General features: G+C 51.3%; 1 protein-coding gene across 1 annotated transcript; it reads left to right on the plus strand.

Moving 5' to 3' along the window:
- Window positions 1-5,311: 5,311 nt before the first annotated feature.
- Ttc22 (tetratricopeptide repeat domain 22) lies at window positions 5,312-24,115 on the plus strand. The gene is made up of 7 exons (XM_076862587.2): window positions 5,312-5,878; window positions 18,285-18,340; window positions 18,529-18,644; window positions 19,304-19,422; window positions 20,233-20,394; window positions 22,898-23,050; window positions 23,579-24,115. The coding sequence occupies exons 1-7, from the start codon at window positions 5,312-5,314 to the stop codon at window positions 24,113-24,115; spliced, it is 1,710 nt and encodes a 569-aa protein (XP_076718702.2).
- Window positions 24,116-24,363: the final 248 nt, after the last annotated feature.

Genomic DNA, 24,363 nt, shown 5'->3' on the forward strand with positions numbered 1-24,363 from the left:
GGCTGGACTGACAAGTGGAGGGATGCAGGGATGCTGGGTGATAAGGTACCTCCAGACACCCTGACAACCACTCTGGGTAGACACTGTGCAGAGTTCCTGGGACGCAAATGTGGTCCCTGCCCTGAATCTAGTGGGAAAACAATGACCGCACAGTATGGTCAGGCCAAAGAGAGAGGAAAGCCTCAGACCCAGCCTGTGGGTTGGCAAGTCAGGGAAGGCTTTTGGAGAAAATTCCAGACTTCACAATATTGAAGCATGTTTGACTTGTCAGTCCACAAAAAGAGTTGAGGGTGTGTCTACACACAACAGGCACAGATTAGCCCTCTCTTCCTTTCTCCTACCTCACCTGCCACCTGTGTCCCGTGGTTGTGCTAAGAGATTGTCTATTATTGTCTCCATACCTTAGGCAAGGACTTGGCAGAGATCTACACCCCATTCCATGGTGACAAAAACAAAGCCCAAGAGAGGTAGGATGTGCACCAGGTCCTGCATCCAGTCCCTGGCAAAATAAACAAGAGGCACAGTGGGTCTCCTTCCAGGCCCAAGCTGGTATTTAAATAAAGGTGGCCCTCAACCACAGCCCACAGATGGACATTTGAGCTCCAGGCCTGGTGGGCATATGGCCACAGCTGGTAGAACTGCACTGCTGGGCTGATAGTTAGAGGCAACAGGCCTCAGGAATACACCCAAAAATGAGTCACCTGGGCTCAGCCTTTGCTCCTCCCCAGCAGTGGAACTTTAGGTAAGTCACTTCCTTCTCTGTATTTCTGCATTCTTATCTGCAAAATGAAGCTGATAAATCTGTCTCTACAGGCTGCTATGAAAAATAAGTGACCTAATTTAGGTAACACTCCTAGTATACTGCAGGAGCTCAATAAGGTCATTCCCAGTTCTTGGAAAGAGATCTTGCAGAAGCCTCCATCTAACAGACAGACTATCTCATCCACTCCTGGCACAATTCACACCACAGAGTAAATGTTCAATAAATATCTGTTGAGTGACAAGTGAATGGATAAATGAACGTAGTCCAACTTCCCCGAAGCATACAAATCCTCAGCAACTGACTGCTTCCTAGCTGGTGGCTTTAGGCAAAATACCCTCACCAAGCTTCAATTTCCTCACCTGGGACAGGTACATAGGGCTGGCGCTTCCTGGAGGAGCTGTTTGGAGGTATCCAGGAGGTGTGTACACTGTCAAGCCCTGTCCACCAGCTGGGGTCTGTTCACATGTGCTCACGGAGGCACAGACCTGCCCGCAAAGGCTCTGCAGCTTCTCTTTGGGCCTGATCTGTGGTTCAGGGACTCATGGAGTAGTGACAGAAGAGGAAAGCCAAGGTGCACTGGGCTGGGAATCCCCCTGCCAGGCAAGCCGGAACAGGCAGGTTGAGTCAGCTCTTCAGCAAGACAGCCGGCCGGAGGCAACCCCCTGCGTCCCCAGCACAGCAACTTCCCTATCCAACAACTAACTCATTCCCTCCTGTAGGCACTATTCTAACATCGCCTGACTCTTACTGTACAGAAAAGGAAACTGTCCTTGGCCCATTTGTTGATTGGGTTATTTGTTATCTTATTGTCTAATTTTTTGTATATTCTGGATATTAGGGCTCTGTCTGAAGTGTGAGGAGTAAAGATTTGTTCCCAGGATGTAGGCTCCCTATTTACCTCTCTTATTGTTTCTTTTGCTGAGAAAAAACTTTTTAGTTTGAGTAAGTCCCATTTGTTGATTCTAGTTATTAACTCTTGTGCTATGGGTGTCCTATTGAGGAATTTGGAGCCCGACCCCACAGTATGTAGATCGTAGCCAACTTTTTCTTCTATCAGATGCCAGACATTTCTCAGAGGAGGACATACAATCAATCAACAAGTACATGAAAAAATGCTCTCCATCTCTAGCAGTCAGAGAAATGCAAATCAAAACCACCCTAAGATACCATCTCACTCCAGTAAGATTGGCAGCCATTAGGAAGTCAAACAACAAGTGCTGGCGAGGATGTGGGGAAAAGGGTTCACTTGTACATTGCTGGTGGGACTGCAAATTGGTGCGGCCAATTTGGAAAGCAGCATGGAGATTTCTTGGAAAGCTGGGAATGGAACCACCATTTGACCCAGCTATTCCCCTTCTCGGTCTATTCCCTAGAGACCTAAAAAGAGCATACTACAGGGACACTGCTACATCCATGTTCATAGCAGCACAATTCACAATAGCAAGACTGTGGAACCAACCTAGATGCCCTTCAATAGACGAATGGATAAAAAAAAAATGTGGCATTTATACACAATGGAGTATTACTCTGCATTAAAAAATGACAAAATCATAGAATTTGCAGGGAAATGGATGGCATTAGAGCAGATTATGCTAAGTGAAGCTAGCCAATCCCTTAAAAACAAATGCCAAATGTCTTCTTTGATATAAGGAGAGTAACTAAGAACAGAGTAGGGATGAAGAGCATGAGAAGAAGATTAACATTAAACAAGGATGAGAGGTGGGAGGGAAAGGGAGAAGGGAAATTGCATGGAAACAGAAGGAGACCCTCAGGGGTATACAAAATTACATACAAGAGGAAGTGAGGGGAAAGGGAAAAAAATATAAGGGGGAGAAATGAATTACAGTAGAGGGGGTAGAGAGAGAAGGGGGGAGGGGGGATAGTAGAGGATAGGAAAGGCAGCAGAATACAACAGACACTAGTATGGCAATATGTAAATCAATGGATGTGTAACTGATGTGATTCTGCAATCTGTATATGGGGTAAAAATGGGAGTTCATATCCCACTTGAATCAAAGTGTGAAATATGATATATCAAGAACTATGTAATGTTTTGAACAACCAACAATAAAAATTAATAAAAAAAAGAAAGAAAAGGAAACTGAAGCTCAAACACAGAATAAATTGTCCTGGTCATATCCGGTCAATTATATAGGTCACATAGCGGACATGGGACTCTAGGACATTTGAGAGCTTCCTGGCTGCAAGGCTTAACCACCCAGACACGGGAGCCCTGTGTCCTGTCACTGGATGTAACCCAGCCTTCCAGGCAGGACTGAGGGTTCTGAGTGGGCTTTGGCTGCTGCCTTTGGTCCTCATTTCCTATCACCTCTTCCCCAGGTTCTATGAGGTACAGCCACTGGGGCTGTTCTGTCCCTAGGACACACCAGGCACAAGAGGAACCTCTGACATTTTCAAACCTTTTCTGCTTCTAAAAACACACACAACTAACCTCCTTCTCCTCCCAACTCCTACTCATCATCTCAAAGTCAGATCAAAAGCTGAGCCCACCCATCAGGATGGTTATTAGAAAAAGAAATAGAACAAGACACATGTGGACAAGGATGTTGAGAAATTGGAACTTTTGTGCATTGCTGGGGTGGGGAAAATAAAAGATGCAGCTGCTTTGAAAACCAGCATGGGGGATTCTCAAATAATTAAACATAGAATTACCATGTGATCCAGCAATTCCATTTCTAGATATATATCCAGAAGAATTAAAGGCAGGAACCCAAACATCTATTTGCATAATATACCTCTGTTCAAAGCAGCATTGACCACAATAACCATAAGGTAGAAGCAACTCAAGTGTATACCAACAGATGAATGGCTCAACAAAGTGTGTCATATACAGGCAATGGACTATTACTCAGCCTTGAAAAGGAAGGAAATTCTGACTCATGCATTATGCTAAGTGATCTAAGCCAAACACAAAAGAACAAATATTGTATAATTCTACCTACATGAAGTACTAGGGTGGTCAAATATATAGGATGTGGGGACCCAGGCACTGGGGGAAGGAGGGAATGAGGGGGTATTCTTTAATGGATATGGAGTTTCAACTTGGGGAGATGAAAAAGTTCCAGAGATGAAAGGGTGATGGCTGCACAATGATGTGAATGTACTTAATGACCTTGAACTATACCCTTAAATGATAAATTTTATGTTAAGTATATGTAGCCACAATTTAAAAAAAAAAAAAAAAAAAAAAAAAAAAAAAAAAAGCTAAACCCTCTGGGAATCCATCTCTGATACCCCAAGCAGTTGAAGTAAGATTCATCTCATGATTGCCAGAAATTTATAGTAACAACTCCTTACTAAAAAATATTAAATGTACTAAATACAATTCCTAAAAATCAACAGGTTAAAAAATCGTACCAAAATGTTGATTTGATTTACCTTTCTATTGCCAAGGTCAAATATTTCCCCTAACTTCACTGAACTGGCTCTATTTCCTCTTTTGAGAAGACTGGTGTATTTTTCAAGAAGATGAGGCAGCAGCCGGTGATGGGAGCCCAGTCTCAGATGGAATGAGGAGGGATCCAAAGTCCAGACCTGAGTCTGTAAGACTCAGCCTCTAGAAGACTCCACCCTGCGGCAGGGAGCACCACTGCCCAGCCTGCAGGCTAGAGGTCAGGGGATCTCTCCAGACTTGAGAGGAAGACTGGCCAGAGCAAAAAAATTAGGGCTATAAGTGGGGTGCAGGACCGGATTGGGGCCAAAGGGAAAAGAATAGAACAGAGTTTTATCCAGAGAGGCCAAGTATCAGGTTTACTCCTCTGGTAACTCCCTGCCCCTGGGGTAGAAACTGTCATCCTCATGTCACAGAGAAGGAAAGTAGAAAGAATGACCAATGATGTGTTATTAGGGTTGGAGAAATGGGGTTAGAACCAGCACATGGAAGCCATAGTCTTTCCACAGGGGCCACTGCTGAGCAGAGAGCAGGCAGAGAAAGCCCAATGGTGAATAGTGGCCAAAGGAAAAGAGGAGGGAGGTGGCAGGCTCTATAGAGAGGAAGAGCACAGAGGAGCTGCGGAAAGGATGGGACAACATCAGGATCCAGGACGGCTTCCGCAGTTGGAAGGGCCAGTCCTGACAGCTCAGCTCACACAGGGAAGGCGGAGCAGCGCCCCCGGAAGAAAGGCCAGGCCAGCCTTGGGCAAACTGGGTTCCACGCCTCTTTGGGCACGCCCCACTTCTGTGACCTGGGCAAGTCCTCTCCTCCTCTCAGCTTGTTTCCTCTTCTGCTGGGTAAAAAGTGAGAATTTGCCTTTTGGCTCCCACCAGGGTTTGCGCGTCCCGCATTTGGCGATGCACCTGTTTTTCTGGCACACCTGGTTGTGCAATGCCAACGTCTAGCTGAGCAGCGAAAGCAGAAACAACTGCAGGGAATTCCCCAGCCAGCGCTGGGACCCACCCACCGGCGGGAGGCGCTGGAGAAGGGCGTGCGCTGGGCCACCGCGACTCACTCTCTTCGGGGGAGACCCCGTCCACTACCCTCTTCATCCTCGGGGACCAGCGCGCGGCCAGAGGAGCAGCGAGGCAGCCATGTCTGAGCCCGAGGTCGCGGCCGACGACCTGGACGCCTTCATCGACGACCTGGACTACCTCCCGGGCCACTTCCACCTGGAGATGCAGCTGAACTTCGAACCGCGTTCGCCGGCCCCGCTGCGCGCCCGGGACCTGAAACTGCAGCGGGAGGCTGTGCAGCAGGAGCTCGAGCTGGCGGCCGTCTCACAGCGGTCGGCCGTGTGTCACCTGCTGGGTGCGTTCGCCTTCTACCTGGAGGAGCTGGACGAGGCCCGCGAGCGCTTTCTCGAGGTGGTCCGCGAGGACCCGGGCAACCTCAATGCCTGGGCCAATCTGGCACATGTGTACGGGCACCTGGGCCAGGAGGAAGAGGAGGAGGCTTGCGCCGCGCGACTGGCTGGCCTCATGGGCCTGGCGGCGGACCCAGAGGCACCCGCGGACCCCCAGCTCCGCGCTGCACGCTGCCTGGCGGAGCAGGGATACGCGCACGGCTTCGACGTGGGCTGCGCCAGCCTGAAAGAACGCGCACGGGTACTGGCAGCTGGCATAGCGCTCTATGACAAGGCGCTGGGCTACGGGCAGCAGGTGGGTGACACCCCCTCCTTCGGCTGGAAGGGCTGTGGTCATGGTCTTTTGATCTGTAGGGTTGTCCCCTGCCCCAAAATCAACCTTGACCCTGGCCTTTGGCCTGTGGAATACCTTTCCAATGTGCATCCCCCATTTCCGTCCCAGAATAAAACCAAAGCTTTGCTTTTTTGGCTAGGGAAAAGACGCTAGCAAGGCTGCTAGTCTAAGTCCCTCCTAAACACCACAAACCCTACCTGGCCAATCCAACCCTCTCCCTTGCTCCTTCCAGCAAGTACCTGTCCCCGTGCCTGTTCACACCCACCTAATTAAAGGCATGGCAAGACAGCCTGCCAGAAACTCAGGCATTCCTGCCTCTTCTTTGCCACCTGCACATCTATTCATTCAGACCCCAAAGCTTGTCCACTCCACTTTTAAGGTCCACCCACTCCTCCCCAGCTGCCCTCAGCCAGTCTAGCCTCCATAATTGCCCACCTGGACCTGTGTAGCTGCCTTCCTCCTCTGTGGGCTTCTGCCCTCCAGCTTGACCCTTCTCATCTATGCTACCAGGGTGGTGTTGCTCCACCTTGCTGGCCAAGTCCCTCAGCCCACTCCCCACTGGTGGGCAGAAGAATCCTAGGCTCTTGAGTGTGTTTTGATGCCCACCCCCACCCTGGTGATTCCCCTCTGTCCTTCCTCTGCAAGTCAGGCTTTTGCTATATTTTAGTTCCCTTCACTCCCCTCTAGGGAGCGACTCACCTTGTTTTCTCAGCCCCTTCCCCGGGTGCTCTTCTGCTCCACCTCTCCAGTCTTGGGTTTGTCTCTAGAAAGCCTCTGCTGGCTCCCCAGGCAGGGTCAGAATCTCCCCTGGGCTCCCATAGCACTCCCTCTATTGTCTGTTTACAAGTCTACCTCTCTGACTCAATCTTGAGGCTTTGAAAGAGGGAACAACATCCATCTGGTTAACCACTGTAAACCCAGTAACTGGAACATGGTAGCATTTGATAAGCATATCTTCAGTGGATGGATGTACAGCATACGGCCTGCTACTGAATACGTACTAGGAATACTAGTCATCTACTGCTGAAAAAAAAAAAAAACCTACCAAATTTAGCAGCTTAAAGCAATAAGATTTTATTCTGATACAGTTTGGGGTGGGGGTGTCAGCTATCTAGGCCTGGCTTAGCTCAGGACCCTTAGGCTGTGATCTCATCTAAAGTCTTGCCTGACTGGGGGACCATTTGCTACCAAGCTAGCTCTCATGATTGTGAGTAGGATTTAGTTCTTCCTTGGTGACTGGCTGACATCCATGGCCTTTGTCATATTCTGTTCTTTAGAAGCTAGTCAATAGGTCAATCCCACATTCACAGGATTACAGAAGGTCATGAACCCCAGGAGGTGGGGATCTCTGGGGTCCATTTCAGAAGCTGCCTGCCACATGAAGCATCAGATGATGGATAAATGGTATGGAGGGCATTATCCTCTTTTATGAAAGAGGCCATGCTAGTTCAGAGGGGCACCATGACTTTTCCATGAAGGCCAGTATAGTTTTAATTTTGTGATATTTAAATAATTAGACCAGGCATGGTGGTGCATGCCTGTAATCCCAGCAGCTCAGGAAGCTGAGGCAGGAGGATCTCGAGTTCAAAGCCAACCTCAGCAACTGAAGTAATGACAAATTTTCACACATGGGTAGCACAGCTCAATTCACAAAACCTCTGAACTCCCCCCACAAGTGCCTTTTTCTCCAAAGTTCATAGCTTCTCTGAGGGGAAATGTGGCTGTTACATTTTCAGAGAGTACGGGTTAGAGGACAGGGACTTGATTTAAGGACAACAGTGCAGGAAGGAGCCTCAGAGAGGAGACTCCAGGTCAGACAGTCCAGGTTCAAATCCCAGCTCCCCCATGCTGACACCTCTAACCTGTGCTTAACATCTCTAAGGTCCTTTCCGTCTCTGAGATGGGGATAACGATGGTATGTCTGCCAAAGCTTTCTCATCAGTAATATGGAGGTACTGCTCATTTGGTCCATGTCATAATTAAGAGTTTCTACTTGTAAAGCTCCAAGAGGGAGCCTGTGCAGAAATGGGCAGGGTCACAGGCAACCCACCCATCTCCCCAGCTAGGAAGCCTCCCCTGGCCTGAGCTGGATGTTGATGTGACCATCACCTAGGGCCACGTCTCCAGTTTCACACTGTAGGTGCTGAGTGTGGTTGTTGCTGCAGGTTACAGCAGCAGAGCAGGGTCTGAAGAGCTCTGGTCTAGGAGCCAACAGGCTCCCCTCTCAGCCACCGCACAACCCACAGAGAAGACCTCACTGCACTGTGTTTTCCCCATCTGCAAAATGGGTGCAGAAAGTGGGGGACCATATGGACCCTGAGCTCCATTTCTGCTCTCTGGAGGTATTCAGTGTGGGGAGGTTTCCTGGAGGAGGTGAGTGGCAAGGCAAATATTTAGGAATAGTGAGCAAAGGCCAGCTGCCCCCCACCCCTGCATAGTCAGCACAGCCACAGTAGGAACCGCCCAGTGAGTGAACACCCAGAGGGAGTGGGAAGCAGGGCACCCAGCACTCCAGGGAGGGAGTCATTGCTTCTGGAGGTGTGGCACCAGGCTCTGGGCTGCATTCCTGGGCTTGGCAGCTGCTCCTCGGTTCTGCAGAAAGCAGCTGTGACCAGGAGAGAGTTGGGGATGCAGAGCCCCCATTTGTCCTCTGAGGAGTACACAAGGTCACACCTATAAAAATCACCACAGTCAGGGCAATGAGGGTGATTTTGGCAGTCAAGAGGCTCAGGAGCGTCCAACTCTGTTATTATTTTCTTGTGTGGCTTTGGACAAGTCACTTGTCATCTCTGGTCTCAGGGTCTACTTCTCAAGCATTTGTCAGTAGTGATCTCGGCCAAATGATGAAGTGAAAGTGCCCATAAGTAATTCTGGGGACATCCAAGAGGCATTTATTGAACTTCTTTACATTTGTTGAGCACCTAGTATGCGCCAGGCCCTATCTTTTAAGAGGTTCTTGCTGTGAAGAAGCTTCTGGACAAAAGGTGAAGGAAGCATGCATTCCTTCATTAGCTTGTCTTACCTGAGCCCTTCCTTGGGAAACAGAAACCAAAGGGGGAAATCAGAGATGTGTCCGCAACTGGCTGAGGTCACACGCCTGTGTCATGTGACAGTCATCTCTTAAGTATTATACAACCCGAGATGGCACTTTCTGAACCAAAATTGGGGTCCCAGAGGCTGACGATGAAAATGCACTTCGGGGACACAGGGACAAAAGTGTTGGCACCAGCAGTCCCTGTGGATGGAGTGGCAGTGAGGGACTGTAGACAATGAATCCTCCTCTTGAGCAAAAGTGACTGAAGGGAAGCTTCTGGAAGAGGCAAGTGCACTGGTCCCAGGAGGCCCTGGTGTGTGCAGAGGCAGGAGGGCTTGGCCAGGAGCAGGAGAGGAGGCCTGGAAGAAGGCAGTGCAGGCCTGCACAGGAGGAGCACAGCAGCTCTGCAGAACAGCTGGCGTGGTCTCCCTAAGTGAAGCAGGGTCCCGCCTTCCTCAGCCCCCATTTCCTCTTACGGAAGTCCAGAGAATTGGACCCTGCTTCACAGCAATTATAATCTACTTGAGGTTCCTAAACATACGGCGCTGGCTGTCATCTCCCTCTGCCTAGAAAGAAAACTCCACCCGTTAAAACTCAGTTCAAATGTCGCCGCCTCCTCCTGAACACCTTCTGAGTCCTCTGGGCCCCTTCCATACATGAACCCTGGGGTCCCCATTTACAGACATAGGAACTGAGGCACGTTCGTCTGCTCCCCCACACCTGCCTTCAAAGCTTTGCTCTTTTGAAAGATGTCAAAGAAATGGGGATGGGATGAAGAGATCAGGGGACACATCTCGCACGGGGCTCCAGGAAACCCAGGGCAGATCAGTGTCAGAGAGAAGAGGTGGGTAGGTTGCCATGGGTGAGGGAGGCCAGGGAGGATGAGGCAGGAGGTGGAGTCAGCGTTGGGGCTGTTAGAGCAAGAGTTCTGCACTTGAACTGACCAGGTTAAAATTCTGCCTCTGTCACCAGGTGGCTACAGGCAGGTCACCTCACTTCCTGAGGCTTTTTTTCCTCATCTGCAAAATGGGGTTGTAATGTGGATCCTCCCAAGGCTGCTGGGAGGATCAAGGGAATGTGAAGGTGCCAGGCAGGTGGGGGTAGGAGCACACCTGGTCCACCTGCCCCCTGGGCCCTATGCTTCACTTTGCCATTGTTCTTTAGCATTGCCAGTCTCTGGCTTATCTTCAGGTGAGTTTTGTCTTGTCCCCTAGAAGGTGAGCCCTCAGTCTTGGGCCTCTCTCCGTTGCCCGTGCCCCCACACCCAGGAGCAGTTTGGACCATTGTTAATGTAATTTAGTTGAATAACTCAATTCTAAGTCTTAAAGACCTCTACAATTTTTAAATAAAAGATAGTTTGAACTACCTCCCCTCAACAACAACAACAAAAACACATGTCCCAAGCCAGTTTAGTTATTGGATTTTCCATCCCCCTTTTCCCAGAAAATTGGGGACTTAACAACATGTGTGCATGCACACATGCCTGCATGCAGGTCTCTCGCCCCTGCTTCTATCCCAGGGCAGGTCCTTGGTAATGACAAGGATGGGCCCAGGGCCATGCGTGTGTGCTGGACATCGAGGCCCCTTTGATTTGTATTCACATCTCCCAGACCCCCTGCTAGCTGGGCCTGGGGATCCCCTTCCCCACAGAGGTGCAGTGACTTGCTCAGTTTGACCGAGCCCCCCCACCCCACACTGTCCAGATTTCACTCCGCAGCCAGGCAGGAGAGGAGGGAGGTGGCCTTGGTAGGCCAGCCTCACATACGAGGGTGTAGGCCTTGTAAGGCGAGCGCACTCAGCACTGTGGGGACTGGCAAGACTTGAGAGTATCCTGGGTCAGCGACCTCAGGGTCCCTGGTTTGTGTATATTTGGATACACCACAAGTGCACACGCATGCACACACACTACTACAGTGCCCAGTGGTTTGACTTAGTTAGTTCAGCTAGCAAAGGAAGTAGATTAATTGAATGGTGAAAGTGCCACCAGGCTATCTCGCTTGATCTTCACAGAAATGCTGGGAAATTGGATCCGTCATTGGTCCATATTACAGATGAGCAAAGAAAGGCTCAGAGAGGTATAGTGACATGCCCAAGGGCACGCAGCCATGAGTGGCTGGCAGGAACTAAACTCAGGTCTGTTGAACTTCTAAGGCCTGGCTGGGGAACAACATTCCTGAGGCTCTGGCTCCAGACTTCTCTTGGCCTCAAGGCCATTCACCTTTGCATATCAGTGCTTCTGCAGTGAGTTTGCGTCTGGCTTCTCTCCCCATTTACCTCATCAATTTGAGAGCCCTGAATGCTGGGTCTCCCCCTTCTAATGGGTACAAGATCCCAGAGCCAAAGCATCGTTCGGCCCAAGTACCTCTGAGAGGGGAAAATGGTCAGTCATTACCTGAGCACAGCATAGCATCGACCCCTGGTGGCACTGCAGAGTAGGGTCACACTGTTGTTACTCCAGAAGGCAGGGGACTTCTTCAGACCCACCCAGCAGCGGCCAGCCCTGGGGTTGGACTTGGACCAGAACTAGACAGGAGATGCCTGATGAGGAGGACAATGGGGTAGACAAGTGACTCAGTGCGGCTCAGCCAGCCTGGGAGCCAAAGCAAAGATGAGCCACAGGACCTGCGTCCTAGACAGACCTGAGACCAGGAAGAAGTGGCAACAGGGGGCTGCCATCCACCTACGCAGCGGAAGTTCACGCGGAACCATACAAGGAACCCAAGACAGGGCCGAACTTAGCACCCAGTAGCACCCAACCCCCGAAGTCCCTCTGACTGGTCACACCTACCACCCCCAGCAACAGTTGTAGGGGCAGAAGCTGAACCAGTGGCCTTTCCCAGATCCCTGGGGGGCGAGGGGATCCGCAGTAATCCCTGCGAGGCAGGAGCAGGAGTGCAGGAGCATGGCAGTGGGGGTGGGAAGAGCTCCCTCCTGGCTGCTCTGTGTGCCCCTCAGGTGGCAGGCGCACCAGGCAGGCGGCTCCCTGTGCTGTGTGTGCATCTCAGAGGAAGATCCAGTCATGCAGGAAGGACGGAATTCCAGGCCTGCCCTTGTGACTCTGACTTGTGCAGCGTCAGCCTTCTCAGGGTCGGCCTGATGAGGTGGAGGGAGGCAGATCTGAACTTGACTCTAGACACCGGGTTGGGGGCTGGGCCAGTGGCTTTTTTCTTAGTCTATTTCCTCATCTGTACCAGGAAGAAGATGCTATATACCTTCTAAGGCTGCTGTGAGGACCCAGTGTCACTAAAATGCCCAGTGACCCTAGAGAAGTGTTCATTCTTGTCATTTCCTCTCCTTGAGAGAATTAGTCAGCTCCCAGGAACCAACTCTGGAATGTGGAGTGTAACCATTAAGGGCAAAGCTCAAACTGCTAGGCAAATACTTGCCCCAGGAACAAACAGGATGTCTGTACTGCCTGTCTGATGCATGGAGATGTATAAGCCCTTGGTATGGGAAAGATTTTTTATTGAAAAACTTTAAAATAGCCAAGCCCCAAAATGTTCCCTTCTTTCGAGCCCAACCTTTTAAAAATTTTTTAGTACCAGGGATTAAACCCAGGGATGTTAACCATGGAGCCACATCCCCAGCCCTTTTTTATATTTTATTTAGAGACAGGGTCTCGCTGAGTTTCTTAGGGCCTCGCTAAGTTGCTGAGGCTGGCTTTGAACTCATGATCCTCCTGCCTCAGCCTCCCAAGCCACTGGGATTACAGGTGTGCGCCACCACACCCTGCTTGGGGCCATCTTTTGAAGAAAATGAATGTTTAAGATTCATCCTAGAACCAGAGTTAACACAAACCTGCTCCTGTAATGGCTTATCCAAATCCCACCATTTCTGTCAGGTCACCAGCCATTGTCACTTACCCACCCAGTTATAGAAGCTGGTGTCTTCAGACTTCCCTGTGGACTGTGATCCTTTGATTCATTTAAAAAATGAGGCACCTGCCGGATATTGTGGCGCACACCTGAAATCCCAGCGGCTCAGGAGGCTAAGGCAAGAGCATCCAGAGTTTGAAACCAGCCTCAGCAACTGTGAGGCACTAAGCAACTCAGTGAGACTGTCTCTTAAAAAAAATACAAAATACAAGAAAAATGAGGCACCTGCTAGCTGCATTTATTCCACTGTCCAAAGAGAGAGCCTAGCACAGTGGTTTTCTTCACCATGCAGTAGAGGGCCTGTGAGCTGCTGGCTGGGCCACCGCCCCAGCAAGTTTCAGAGTGATGGGTCAAGAATTTGCATTTCTGTCAAATTCCCAGGCAACATCCATGCGCTGGTCTGGGGCCCGTGCTTTCAGCACCATTATTCTGCGGTAGTTACATGTAGGGACCATGGAGTTAAAGTTGCTGGGTTCAAGTTCTCCTAGCTTCCAGCTGTGTCACTCTCACTCTGGGCACATGACCTGACTACTGTGTGCCTCAGCTGCTTCATCTGTAAAATTAGAATAATAATAGTCCCTGCCTCAGAGGTAACACTTGAGAGAGTCAAATGGGTTAATATACATAATGGTGTGTCTAGTGTATAATATGTGCTCCATAAAATTTCCTCGTATTTGTATAGCAGAAAGGGGATCCTCCCCAGCTTTCAGTCCATGGTTACCGGAGCCATGGGGCTTTTTACCATCTTGCCTCAGTTTTCCCATCTGTACTAAACATTCCACACAGGACATTCTGAGAATCACATGGAATCATGCAAAAGCACTTTGTAAATAGTAAACACTGAACAAACACTAGCTCTCTGCAAGCTAGATGTTATGGGAAGAACATGAACTTGAAGTCAGAGAGAACTAGCCTAAAATATCAGGACAAGTAGTCAGATCTCTGCTTCTTTTGGTCTTGGTTTTCCCATCTCTGAAATAAAGAAAATAATGACAAGGACCTCAGAGGACCTGGGAAATGACCTGAGAACCCCTCACTGGGGTCTGCGCTTCACTCTCACCTCAGTCAGTATCAGGGTTGCAGATTTCACTCCAGGGGCATCATGGGCCTCACCAGTTCCCTCCCACAAATTTGCCAGAGGACAGCCGCCTTCTCGGAGACCCCTCCAGCTGAAGCCTGGACTCCCATGCTGGCCTCACACAGAAACCCCAGCTCAGGGACTAAGGAGATCATGAGGTGTCCTCCAAGAGCCCACACCAGGCAAATCCTGGAGAAATACCTCTTTCCCAGAAGCCAGCCTGTGAGCCTCCTCTCATTCAGCCTCCAACCCCTGGCCTCTGGGAGTCATAAACCCTGTAGCAGCATTCCTTGCAGGCAACTTTATTCTCCAGGAGAGGTGAACAGCTCCTCCCTTCTGCAGGAGGGAGGGGCAGCCAGAGGCCTGTTTAATTTAATTTAACGCACTGTGGCTTGCCAGGTTGCCCCGGTAACCGCTGCAGCTGCTGCTTCTGCAAAAACCAGAAGAATTTTTAAAGAGACAGCCCATTTACAGGCAGGCCAGAGTTGCACGGCAGAGCGAACAGCCTCCACCACTGCTGCATCACAGGGGTAGAAGACGAAAGCCCCAGCACATCAAGGTCTCCAACTAGATCTGTTTACTCCATTAACTCCATTCCAGTTCCACTGACCTCATCTGTAACTCCACAAGCCCTCCTGCAAACAGCACTCTCAAGTGGGATCTGTTGAGGGAATTTGGGATTTGTCACACAGATGTCACGCAGCTAGATCCTTTTTTGAAAATCAAGTTTTCCAAAAGATTCTTGAAAGTTCGGAAGGCGTTCACTTCTGGGCTCTACCCCTGCAATTCAAGCACACAGCCACCAGGTGGTGATATTGCTTGCTTAGTGAAAACCATAAGGAAGCTGAACTGTTGGAAGATTTTCAACAGTGACCAGTGAGGTGTCCTCCAAGAGCCCACACCAGGCAAATCCTGGGGAAATACCTTTTTCCCAGAAGCCGGCCTCTGAGCCTCCTCTCATTCTGCCTCCAGTCCCTGGCCTCTGGGAGTCATAAACCCTGTAGCAGCATTCCTTGCAGGCAACTTTATTCTCCAGGAGAGGTGAACAGCTCCTCCCTTCTGCAGGAGGGAGGGGCAGCCACTGGGTTCTAAGTTCTGATGCTAACAAGTGTAGAACCTTGGGTAAGTCACTTCACCACTCTAGTCTCAGTGTTCTCAAATACATAATGAGATTGATAAGACAACTGAGTGTTGTGGACTACGCTTGGGGCTAGAACTATGGGAGGCACAGGTTAAGTCCTAGTTCAATCATGCAAAAACTGTCTGGCTTGGGCACAAAATTTAATTTATTTTGGTTTGAATACCAAACGAGAGTGACTATGAACCAGGAAGAGCCCCGGGGACAACAGAGCACTCAACTTAAACACTGAGAAAGTTACCTGGGACCCCACGGGGTCCTGCAGTCCTGGGAGACATGAGGTACGGAGAATGGGATGAGGCAGGGGGTCTCCAGACTCTGGAGCCTGGGACCTCATTGCCCCATAGGGCACCAAAACAGGTCTCAGTGGACAAAGCAACTAACTTAGAAACTAGAGAAACTAACTCGGTTTGGCTCCAACCCAAAACAGGAGAAAGGGAATAAACATTTCTTCTGGGCCTGGCACTGCCCTTGGAACTTCCTGGAAGCCCATAGTGTCACCCTACTTTGCAGATGAGGGCATAGCCTTCAGGGGCAACTCATCCCCAGGGTCATACCTCAGGCCAGGCCTGTGGGACACCCAGGCCTCTGCCCTGAATATCAGAAGCCAAAGTCCACTCCACCTACTCCAACTTGGCCTCACCCCTTGCCAGGAGCACTGAGGACAGGTCAGGGCCTCTCCTGCTATGACTATTCGGCCAGCCACAAAGCAGGCTGTGGCCAGAGTCCTGAGATCACACCAACAAGTGGCCAGGTAACCAAGGCCCCACTACCTTTTGCGCTAACCGTGGTCAGGCCTTGACTTTATGTCCAGGTCTTTGGTTAGTGTGGCCCACAGAGGGTGCTCCATAAATCCAAGCCCCTTCTTCCTTCCCACATCCCCTGTAAGGAAAGCTGACAAGATGATCCAGCATCCTACCCCCTCTTTTTGCCCTGGGAAATGTTCCCCACTTCTGAAAGATGCCTTGACCCTCAGGGCCTGCCCTCTCCCCTCCAGAGAGCACTATTCTCAGCTAAAGCCCCGGTGCACTTATTCCCATCTATGTGACAGGATGACCCTTCAAGGTGATGTGAATATAAAATCACACTGGATCTTGGCACTCCCCAGCTCACACTCCTTCTATGACTCCCCATTGCCCTGAAGATGAGCTCCTGGCATGGGAATCCCTCCTAATATGCTCCTGCTGACTTTTCCCCTGCCCCTTACCACCGGGGTCTATCCTCAGGGCTGCCTGCGGATCCTGCCATTCACACTCGTTTTCCTCTGAGTCTGGGCACAGGGTGGCCTCCGGGAGTGCCTTTCCTCGTGGTATCCACCTGGGTGATTCCTCTCATCCTTGAGGACCTGCTCCAGGTTGCTTCCTCTGGGAAGCCCCAGGGAACTCCTGGATTGGGCAGATACCTCCTCTGGGCTCCCAGGGCACCTGTGTCCCTTCTATTCTAACTGTATCTTTCGGACTGATAGACCAAGGGCCTCTCGAGATGGGCCTCACCTTTCCTCTCCTGTCCCCATTGCCCAGCCTAGGGACACACAGAACAGAGAGCAGGGAAGAGTAGGCTAAGACATGCTGTCGGTGGGTCCTCCTCTGCGTGCTCTAGCTGGGGCCAGGGCTCTCAACCTGATGGGCAGGCACCACTCAAGTGAGTCTCACGCATGGGGTCTCCTCTCTGCATCCCTCCCCACACCTAGTTCATCCAAGGTCTCCTTGCCAGTGTTGACTCCCCCCACCCAATCACACATACAGCTCCAGGGTGTCTGTTTCCACACAACCCCGTGTCTCTGTTCATGCCAGGCCCTCCGTTTGCGGGTGCCCTGGTCTCCATCCCACATGAGGATCCCTCTGAAGTGCTACTGCCCACCTTAAATCCACAGCCTCGGGCTGGGGATGTGGCTCAAGCGGTAGCGCGCTCGCCTGGCATGCGTGCGGCCCGGGTTTGATCCTCAGCACCACATACAAACAAAGATGTTGTGTCCGCCGAAAACTAAAAAATAAATATTTTTTTTAAAAAATTCCCCGCCCCCCCCCCACTCTCTCTCTCTCTCTCTTTAAAAAAAAAAAAAAAAATCCACAGCCTCTAACTGGGAGTCTTTTTCCATCCTGCTGCATCCTGGTCCATATTGCTCTCATGACCTTGATCCGACTTTACTTCCTACTACAGTTTTTGGCAATTCATGTGGCAAAGGGAGCATGGGCTTTAGAGCCAAAAGGCATTGGATGCCCAGCTCTGATGCTCTCAAATTCTGTGACCTGGGGCAAGTCACTTTACCTTTCCAGGCCTCAATATGTTCACCCATAAAATGGGGCTAACACCTCCCTCCTGGATTGTGGGATTGAGGTGATGGTATCAAGATCCTGGCCCATGGCAGGCACTGAGTCGAATCCTGTTACTGATACCTGCATCTGTTTCCTGAGCTAGCTTGGGAGCCTGTTCAAGTCAGGGTGCAGCTGCTGTTCACTGTCACGTCCCCAGAGCACCCGCCCAGCACACCCTGCTGGAGGTGTTTGGAATGTTGCTGGGGCGGAGTGGATGGATGATGGGGGTCTTGAGCTGGGGAGGCCACAGTGGGGGCAGGAAGTGCAGAAGATCAACTGTGGGCGATGAACGTGGAAGGAGGGGCTGGAGCCTGAGGCAGAGCTGCCGATATGCACTAGGGGTTTTATTGGTTTTCATTAAAATTCCTTCTCGAGGCAGGAGCAGCTACTCCCATAAATAACGGCATAAATATTTTATCTGGTGCCCAAGTTGGTCTAAATGCACAGCAAGGCTGGCAAGAATAATAATGGGAAACAGTCCAGGGGCGTCCTGGGCTTGGGCTGAGCCGGACTCACTTAACATGCCTGAGGGGCTTTCTCAGGAAAGCGGGGGCTGAGGGAAAGCACCCCAGGGGAGAAGTAAGGAGAGCAGGGGAGAGAGAAGGCAACCCGTGGGGGGTGAGACCCCAGTGGGCAGCCAGAGCCTGGTGGGGGAGCCAGGGCCAGGAGAGAAAGGGATTCCACACCTACTCTGTGACAGGCACCTCAGTAGGGGTCACACAGCTTATCTTGTCAAATCCTATGTGGTCAGGGAGGTGAAGCAACTTGTCCAAGGACACCCAGCCAGACATTGGCAGAGCCAAGATTATCATCAAGGGCGTGTTAGGCTAAGGCCCTTCGACTGTGTCTGCTGCCTCTTGGGGTTCAAGGTGGACAATGGCCTGAGCACCTCCATAACAGCAGCATGGGTATTCTCTGCTTTCCCAGATCCCGGTGGAGGAGAAAAGGGGCTGGTACTTCACCATGGCAACCCTCCTCATCAGGTCAGGCCAGGGGTAGGAGGGGGTGCAGGATGGGGGGAGGTGTGGCTCGGTCGCCTGGGCCTGGAACCAGGCAGCGGGTGGGGGCAGAGGTGGTGGAGCCCATTCCAGGCAAGGGCTTCTGGAGGGCTGCTCACCTGGGGGTGGCTAGGAGGGGGCGCCGACCAGCCACAGCCCCTTCTCGGCCACAGGCTGGATGGCATCTTCCTGGAGCAGGGCAGCGAGGAGCAGAAGAGGCTGCCTGCCTTCAACCGCACGCTGGCCCTGCTGCGGCAGGTCCTCAAGTCCTCGGACCCCCGACACCGAGGTAGGGACCCCAGGGGGTGGGCGGGGTGACAGCCTCTGCCCCGCTGTCCTTGCACCCGTCACTGGCACAACTGCTGGCCTGTGGCACTGTCCCCACGTCTGGCACTGTGTCCCTTTTCTTTCTCCCTCCCTGTTTGTGTCACATGCTCATTTCTTTACCTCAGGAGACCTCCCACCTGGCCCAAGGGAACACCCAATTACAAATCACTACAGTGACACGCTCCCAAAGTTCCCAATTGGTCTCAGGACCTGGAGGGAGATCTTGTCCTGCTCCAGCCCACCACCCTCACTCTATGGTGGGAGATGAAAGTCTGCTTGATCGGGTGTGTGTGAAAGTGTGTGTGTGTGTGTGTGTGTGTGGAAGGGAGCCATCTTCTCTACGGCCAGAAGCCAGAACAGGCGCTGCACCCACCCGGAGAAGTCAGAAGAGACCCTGAAATGAGGTTCCCTAGGTGACACATTAGACTCAGAATGGACACCAAAACCTGTTCATTCACTCCCTCCCATGTCCCTTTGTTCCGCCTTTCTTTCTCTCTGCCACTGTCCCTTCCTTTGTCATCATGGGTGCCTTGAGTGGAGCTGTCCCTGCCCCACCCCGGCTCCCCTTCCCCTCCTCCCCCACCGCTGCTTCCTAGAGTCCCTCTCCCACCCTCCTCCCAGCGCTGGCCTGGTGCTATCTTGGGATGCTGCTGGAGAGGAAGGACACCTTCTCCACCACCCCTATGGGCATCCACGACTGCGGGTACTCGGGGACTGACCCCCTGGACTGCTTCGGCAAGGTATGTCCCCAAACCGCATCCCCTCTGCAAACTGGAGGGGGGGCTCTCCTCCAGGACCCATGGCTTCTCTGGGTGTCATTCCCCCACCATGTGACCTACAAGAAGGCACTTACTCCACACCCCTCTCCACCCTTCCCCTAGTTCTAAACAAAAAGGGCTCCTTTGTGGCTCTTTTCCTCTGCCTAAGACTAAGTCCTTCCCCATATTCAAGCTGGCCCAAGCTCATTTCTCCAGCCTTGACATAGACTTCTCCCCTGAGGCCAGTGTCCACATTGTTCCTCTGCGGGGATCCCTCCCTCCCCAGCCATAGTGGCACAGTGGAAAGAAGATCTCTAGCTGGGGTTTTCTTACCAGTTCTGCTTACAAACTGTGTGGCCCTAGGGCAAGCCACTTAAGTCAAGCAGCAGTCAATGCCAACATAGGGGGAAGTGCTGAGGCCCAGCTAGAAACGTCGTAAATATGGGAAGGGGCTGACTCTGGCCCCTCCTCTCACTTACCCTGGGATATGGCAGAGCACATATGGGAAGGAGGGTTTACCTGGGGTCTAGAAGGGTTTGCTGGCCATGACCAGGGAACAGGGCAATGAGCTGGGCTCTGGGAGCTGAGTATCAGTGGATGTACCCCAAAGGTGTTGGATTCCATGATATGACTGACATACAACAGGTAGGTGTGGGTAGATATGAGGAGTTAGCACATGTGGTGACAGGACTCTGTGCAGAGGTGGGGTCCCTATGGTTTAGGCACCATTTATCCAGGCTGGCAGACAAGCAAACAATACATGGTTTGTCTCTACCCTCCTCTCTTACCTAGGCCATTGAGATTGCCAAGGACCAACCTCCTATCCTGAATCACCTGGCCAAAATCTTCCACTTCCTAGGAAAGCAGGATATGGCCATTGGAACCTGTAACATGGCCCTGGATGTCCTACGAGATCCAGAGCTCAACTGGCAAGCATACTGCACAAGGGCCAAGGTGGGTCACCCGCAGCCCCTCCCATTGGGAATCAGGGACCAAGGACCAGGGGCCATGACCCTATTGCAAAAGCCCAAAGGACCTGGAGCCTTCATGGTGGAGGGCCATTTAGGGGTCATCAGGGCACACAGTTGTGGTCAGTAAGGTTGCTGAGGTCAAGAATAGAGGAGCCTCTTCCTACGGCAGGGATCCCTTCTGCAGCACCTGGTCAGGAGCCTCCAGACTCCAGTGGAATTAGACCGTTGAAATCTGGTCTCTCCAGCTATGATTGTGGAACCTGTGGCAAGCCACCTTCAAACCTCCGTTCCCAAATCTGTAAGAAAAGCTAATAACACGCATCTTAAAAAGCTCTCAGAGGCTGAAGCACAGCACCTGGGCATGGCAGGTTCTTTTGGAAAGTGGGAGATTCCACTTTAAGTGGAAGTAGATTCGTCTGGTGGCTCAGAGCTTTGGTCATGGACACAGAAAGTCTTGATTCAAATCCCACATCACCACTGACATGCCGTGGGACCTCTGACAAAATACTGGGGCCCAATTCCTAAACCTTGGTTTCTTTATCTGACCCGAGATGGTAGTACCTGCCTCACAGAGTGGTTCTGAAAAGTGAATTAGATTCTATGTAAAACTCAGCACCAAGCATGTGGTAAGAGTTCAGAGGTGACTGATGGCTATTATTAGGTATATTTTTAGCTGATCAGCTGTCTCTTGTGACAGTCCCCTGCATAGTATTTTAGGGCTGCAAGTTACACATTCAGGTGAGAGCTGCCTCCTCCCATCTTTCCCCTCTGGGCCCACATCTGCCCTCTGGAGCCTCACAAAGGTCATTTGCCTGGGGACAGCCCTGGAGCTCCAAGTTTACTATGTGCCAAGCGAATAAGCAACCCCCTTCCCCCTATTTTTTCCACTACCTTTCACATGACCTAATGGCAAATCTGCTCCTGGTCTTGGTCTCAACGGCTTAATTTCCTGCTCCTAGTGCCATCAGGGACTAGGGTCAGCACATTCCTTCACTGTAGTTGATATGGTTAATATTATGAATAATAAGAATATTAATCATAATACACCATAAAACATTTCTATAAAACTCTGCATTTCTGCATTTCACCAAGCACTTTCATGATTGTGGTCTGATTTAATCCTTATAAGAATCTGAGAAAGACCAGACCTATGTCAGTCTACAAATGAGGCCACCAAGGCGCAGTGAACATTCCCAGCAATCTGCATTCAAATAGCCAGAACCCTGGGGCTATGGCTGTGACTCAGTGGTACAGCTCTTGTCTCACATATGTGAGGCACTGGGTTCGATTCTCAGCACCACATATAAATAAGTGAATAAAATAAAGGTCCATCAACAACTAAAATATATATTAAAAAAATAGCCAGAACCCCAGCCTTACTTTCTCACTCTCTTGCCTTGTGTCTTAAGCTTACTGCTTCCCTATAGTTCTAAAGGTCACTTGTTATTTAGATGTCCAGAGGAGGAAGGAGCAGGAGGGAGGGACTCACATGATCTATGTAGAACCCTTGGACCACACTGTGGCCCATAAACTCAGACCTGGTCATGATGGCCTCACCCCTCCCTCTACTGATGTCTCTCATTCTTTTCCAGCCCCACTGGCCTGAGCCTCCATCTAGAATGCTCTTCTCCCAGATCTGTGATTGACTTCCTCCCTCACTTCTTGCAGGCCTGATAAAAGGCAGTTTCTAGGTCAACCCCCTGCCAATACTTTCTATCCTTTTCAGGTTTGCTTTTTTTTTTAATATTTATTTTTTAGGTGTAGATGGACACAAAACAATGCTTTTATTTTTATGTGGTGCTGAGGATCGAACCCAGGTCCCACCCATGCTAGGGGAGCGCTCTACCGCTGAGCCATAATCCCAGCTCCAGGGTTGCTTTTTCTTAATGCCAATTACTCCCGAACACGCTATTTAACCATTTATTATGTTTATTGTCTTCCTCCCTCAGTAATAACACATGAGTTCCATGAAGGCAGGATTTTTGACATTTTGCTCTGCACTGTATCCTTGGGCCTGGAACAGTGCCTGGCTCGTGATGAATATCTGTTGAAGACAAGAACAAGGGTTCATGTGCTAGGCCTAACTAAAATATGATCTCTCAGTCATCAGGGTAACTCCCAAGGGAGGTATCAGTGTACTAACTTTTCAGAGATAGAAAATGGGGCTCACAGAGGTTGTGTGACATCCTCCAGGTTACATGGCTAATATGGGGGGGGGCACTCAATATATGTTGAATGAATGAGGGCCACTTACTTCACCCAGTCCCCTCATTGTACAGAAGAGAAACAGGCCCAGAAAGAGGAGCAGCTAGCCCAAGTGGCCACAGGACCAGAACCTAGGATTCCTGGGTCCCAGCCTTAGGAGCTTCCTGCTACCCCACAGAATATCCCTGTTTGCTATTGATAAAGGGACAGTCTTCTTGTAGGGCAGAAAGAAGGGAGGTCCTTACTTGAGCACTTTCCCTGAGCTAATCCTCTGCCTGCAGATCCACATCAGAGCCTACCTGCACGACCTGACACGGGCCAAGATGGGGCTTGGGGGCATGCCGGACAGGAAACACCTGGCCTGCGCCAAAGCTGACCTTGAGGAAGTAGTTAAGGTGTGCCCAGGCCTCAGGACATACCTGGACATTGGCCAGGTAAGGCTGCCTCTTGGCTTGATTACCGAAAAGATCATTTATAACCTACTGACTCCCTGCCAGGCTAGGCCTGAGTATGAGGACATGGATAGGAATAAGGGGCATCCCCCTACCCACCTCCTCCAGCCATGTGGAAGATGAAATGAGATAATGTGTGTACCGTGTTTAGAAGAGGGCCTGGCTCTCTGAGCACTCAATAAGTATTCTTTACCCAAAAGTGACTACTATGCTCAGGGGATAGTTACCAAGAGGTGATAATATCATAATTTTACATTTGAGAAAACCTGGGTCTAGAGATTGACTTGCTCAAGGTTATATTTGGCCAAGAGTGGGCGGGCTGGAACTGGAATCCCTGTACTGCCTCTCCTTTTCCAGGGGCGGGGGCAGCTACAGAGTTTAAGAATTGCTGCTGTAGGGAGGTAGGGAGGGTGGACCAAATGAAGGAAGTTTTTTTGAACCAGCTTGAGGGTGGTATGACCCTGAGGGCGGTGTTACTGGAAGGAAGGCTCAGCGGCCCCCCAACCTCAGGTCTACTACTACATGGGCGTGGACGCCATGCGGGAGCTGCTGGCGGTGGACGAAGCGGCGCTCAACCAGGCGCTGGTCTTCCTGGCCAAGGCCGGCGAATTCGAGCTGGGCGCCACGCTGCCCGAGCTGCAGCTGCTACGAGGCAAGTGCCTGCGCATCAAGGGCGAGGAGGCCAACGCGGCGGCTTGCTTCAAGCGCGCCGTGGAGCTGGACGACATGGGCTCCAGCCACACCGAGGGCTTCGGATGCCTGCTTGAGGCGCTGCTGGTGCAGTGGAGCCAGGCGCAGCTGAGCGACGGCGAGCTGGGACTCGAGGTGGACGCCTGGCTGCGCCGCGCCCGGGGCAAGTACCCGGAGGCGTGTCTGCGCCAGGAACTGCAACGCGTGTGGCGCGGCCACACGGACGAGATGCTGGGGGTGGCCGGGGCCTTGGTGGCCCAGGGACGGCCCGCGCTAGTGCGGATGCTTTTCGAAACCATGGAAGTAGAGGGTGAGAGTGGTGGAGATGCGCGCAGGCGCCGTGCGTTCTCCTTCTGAGTCGCCGAAGTCCAGGCCCCGTCCCGCAAAGGCCCGGTCCCGCAAAGGCCCCGTCCCGCAAAGGCCCGGCCCCGCAGAGTATCTGAGGCTGTTCCAAGCACTGAAGTTGGGCACCCCTGCCACCCACAGGCTGCTTGCGGTAGCCAATCAGACTCCTTTTCCGAAACTGAGAGGTGGACATTGAGACTAAAGCAGTTCGAACTGCCCACTAAGGCCGGACTGCCAGTTTGGGGACTCTCAAGAGCCAT

Source organism: Callospermophilus lateralis, chromosome 7 (assembly GCF_048772815.1).
Source record: "Callospermophilus lateralis isolate mCalLat2 chromosome 7, mCalLat2.hap1, whole genome shotgun sequence".
Taxonomy (NCBI): domain Eukaryota; kingdom Metazoa; phylum Chordata; class Mammalia; order Rodentia; family Sciuridae; genus Callospermophilus; species Callospermophilus lateralis.

Excerpts from the sequence above, each read along its gene's own strand:
- Ttc22 (XM_076862587.2), top strand. The coding sequence starts at position 5,312 with ATGTCTGAGCCCGAGGTCGCGGCCGACGACCTGGACGCCTTCATCGAC. Across the intron at positions 5,879-18,284 it reads CGCTGGGCTACGGGCAGCAG|ATCCCGGTGGAGGAGAAAAG; the intron begins GTGGGTGACACC and ends CTGCTTTCCCAG. Across the intron at positions 18,341-18,528 it reads ATGGCAACCCTCCTCATCAG|GCTGGATGGCATCTTCCTGG; the intron begins GTCAGGCCAGGG and ends TCTCGGCCACAG.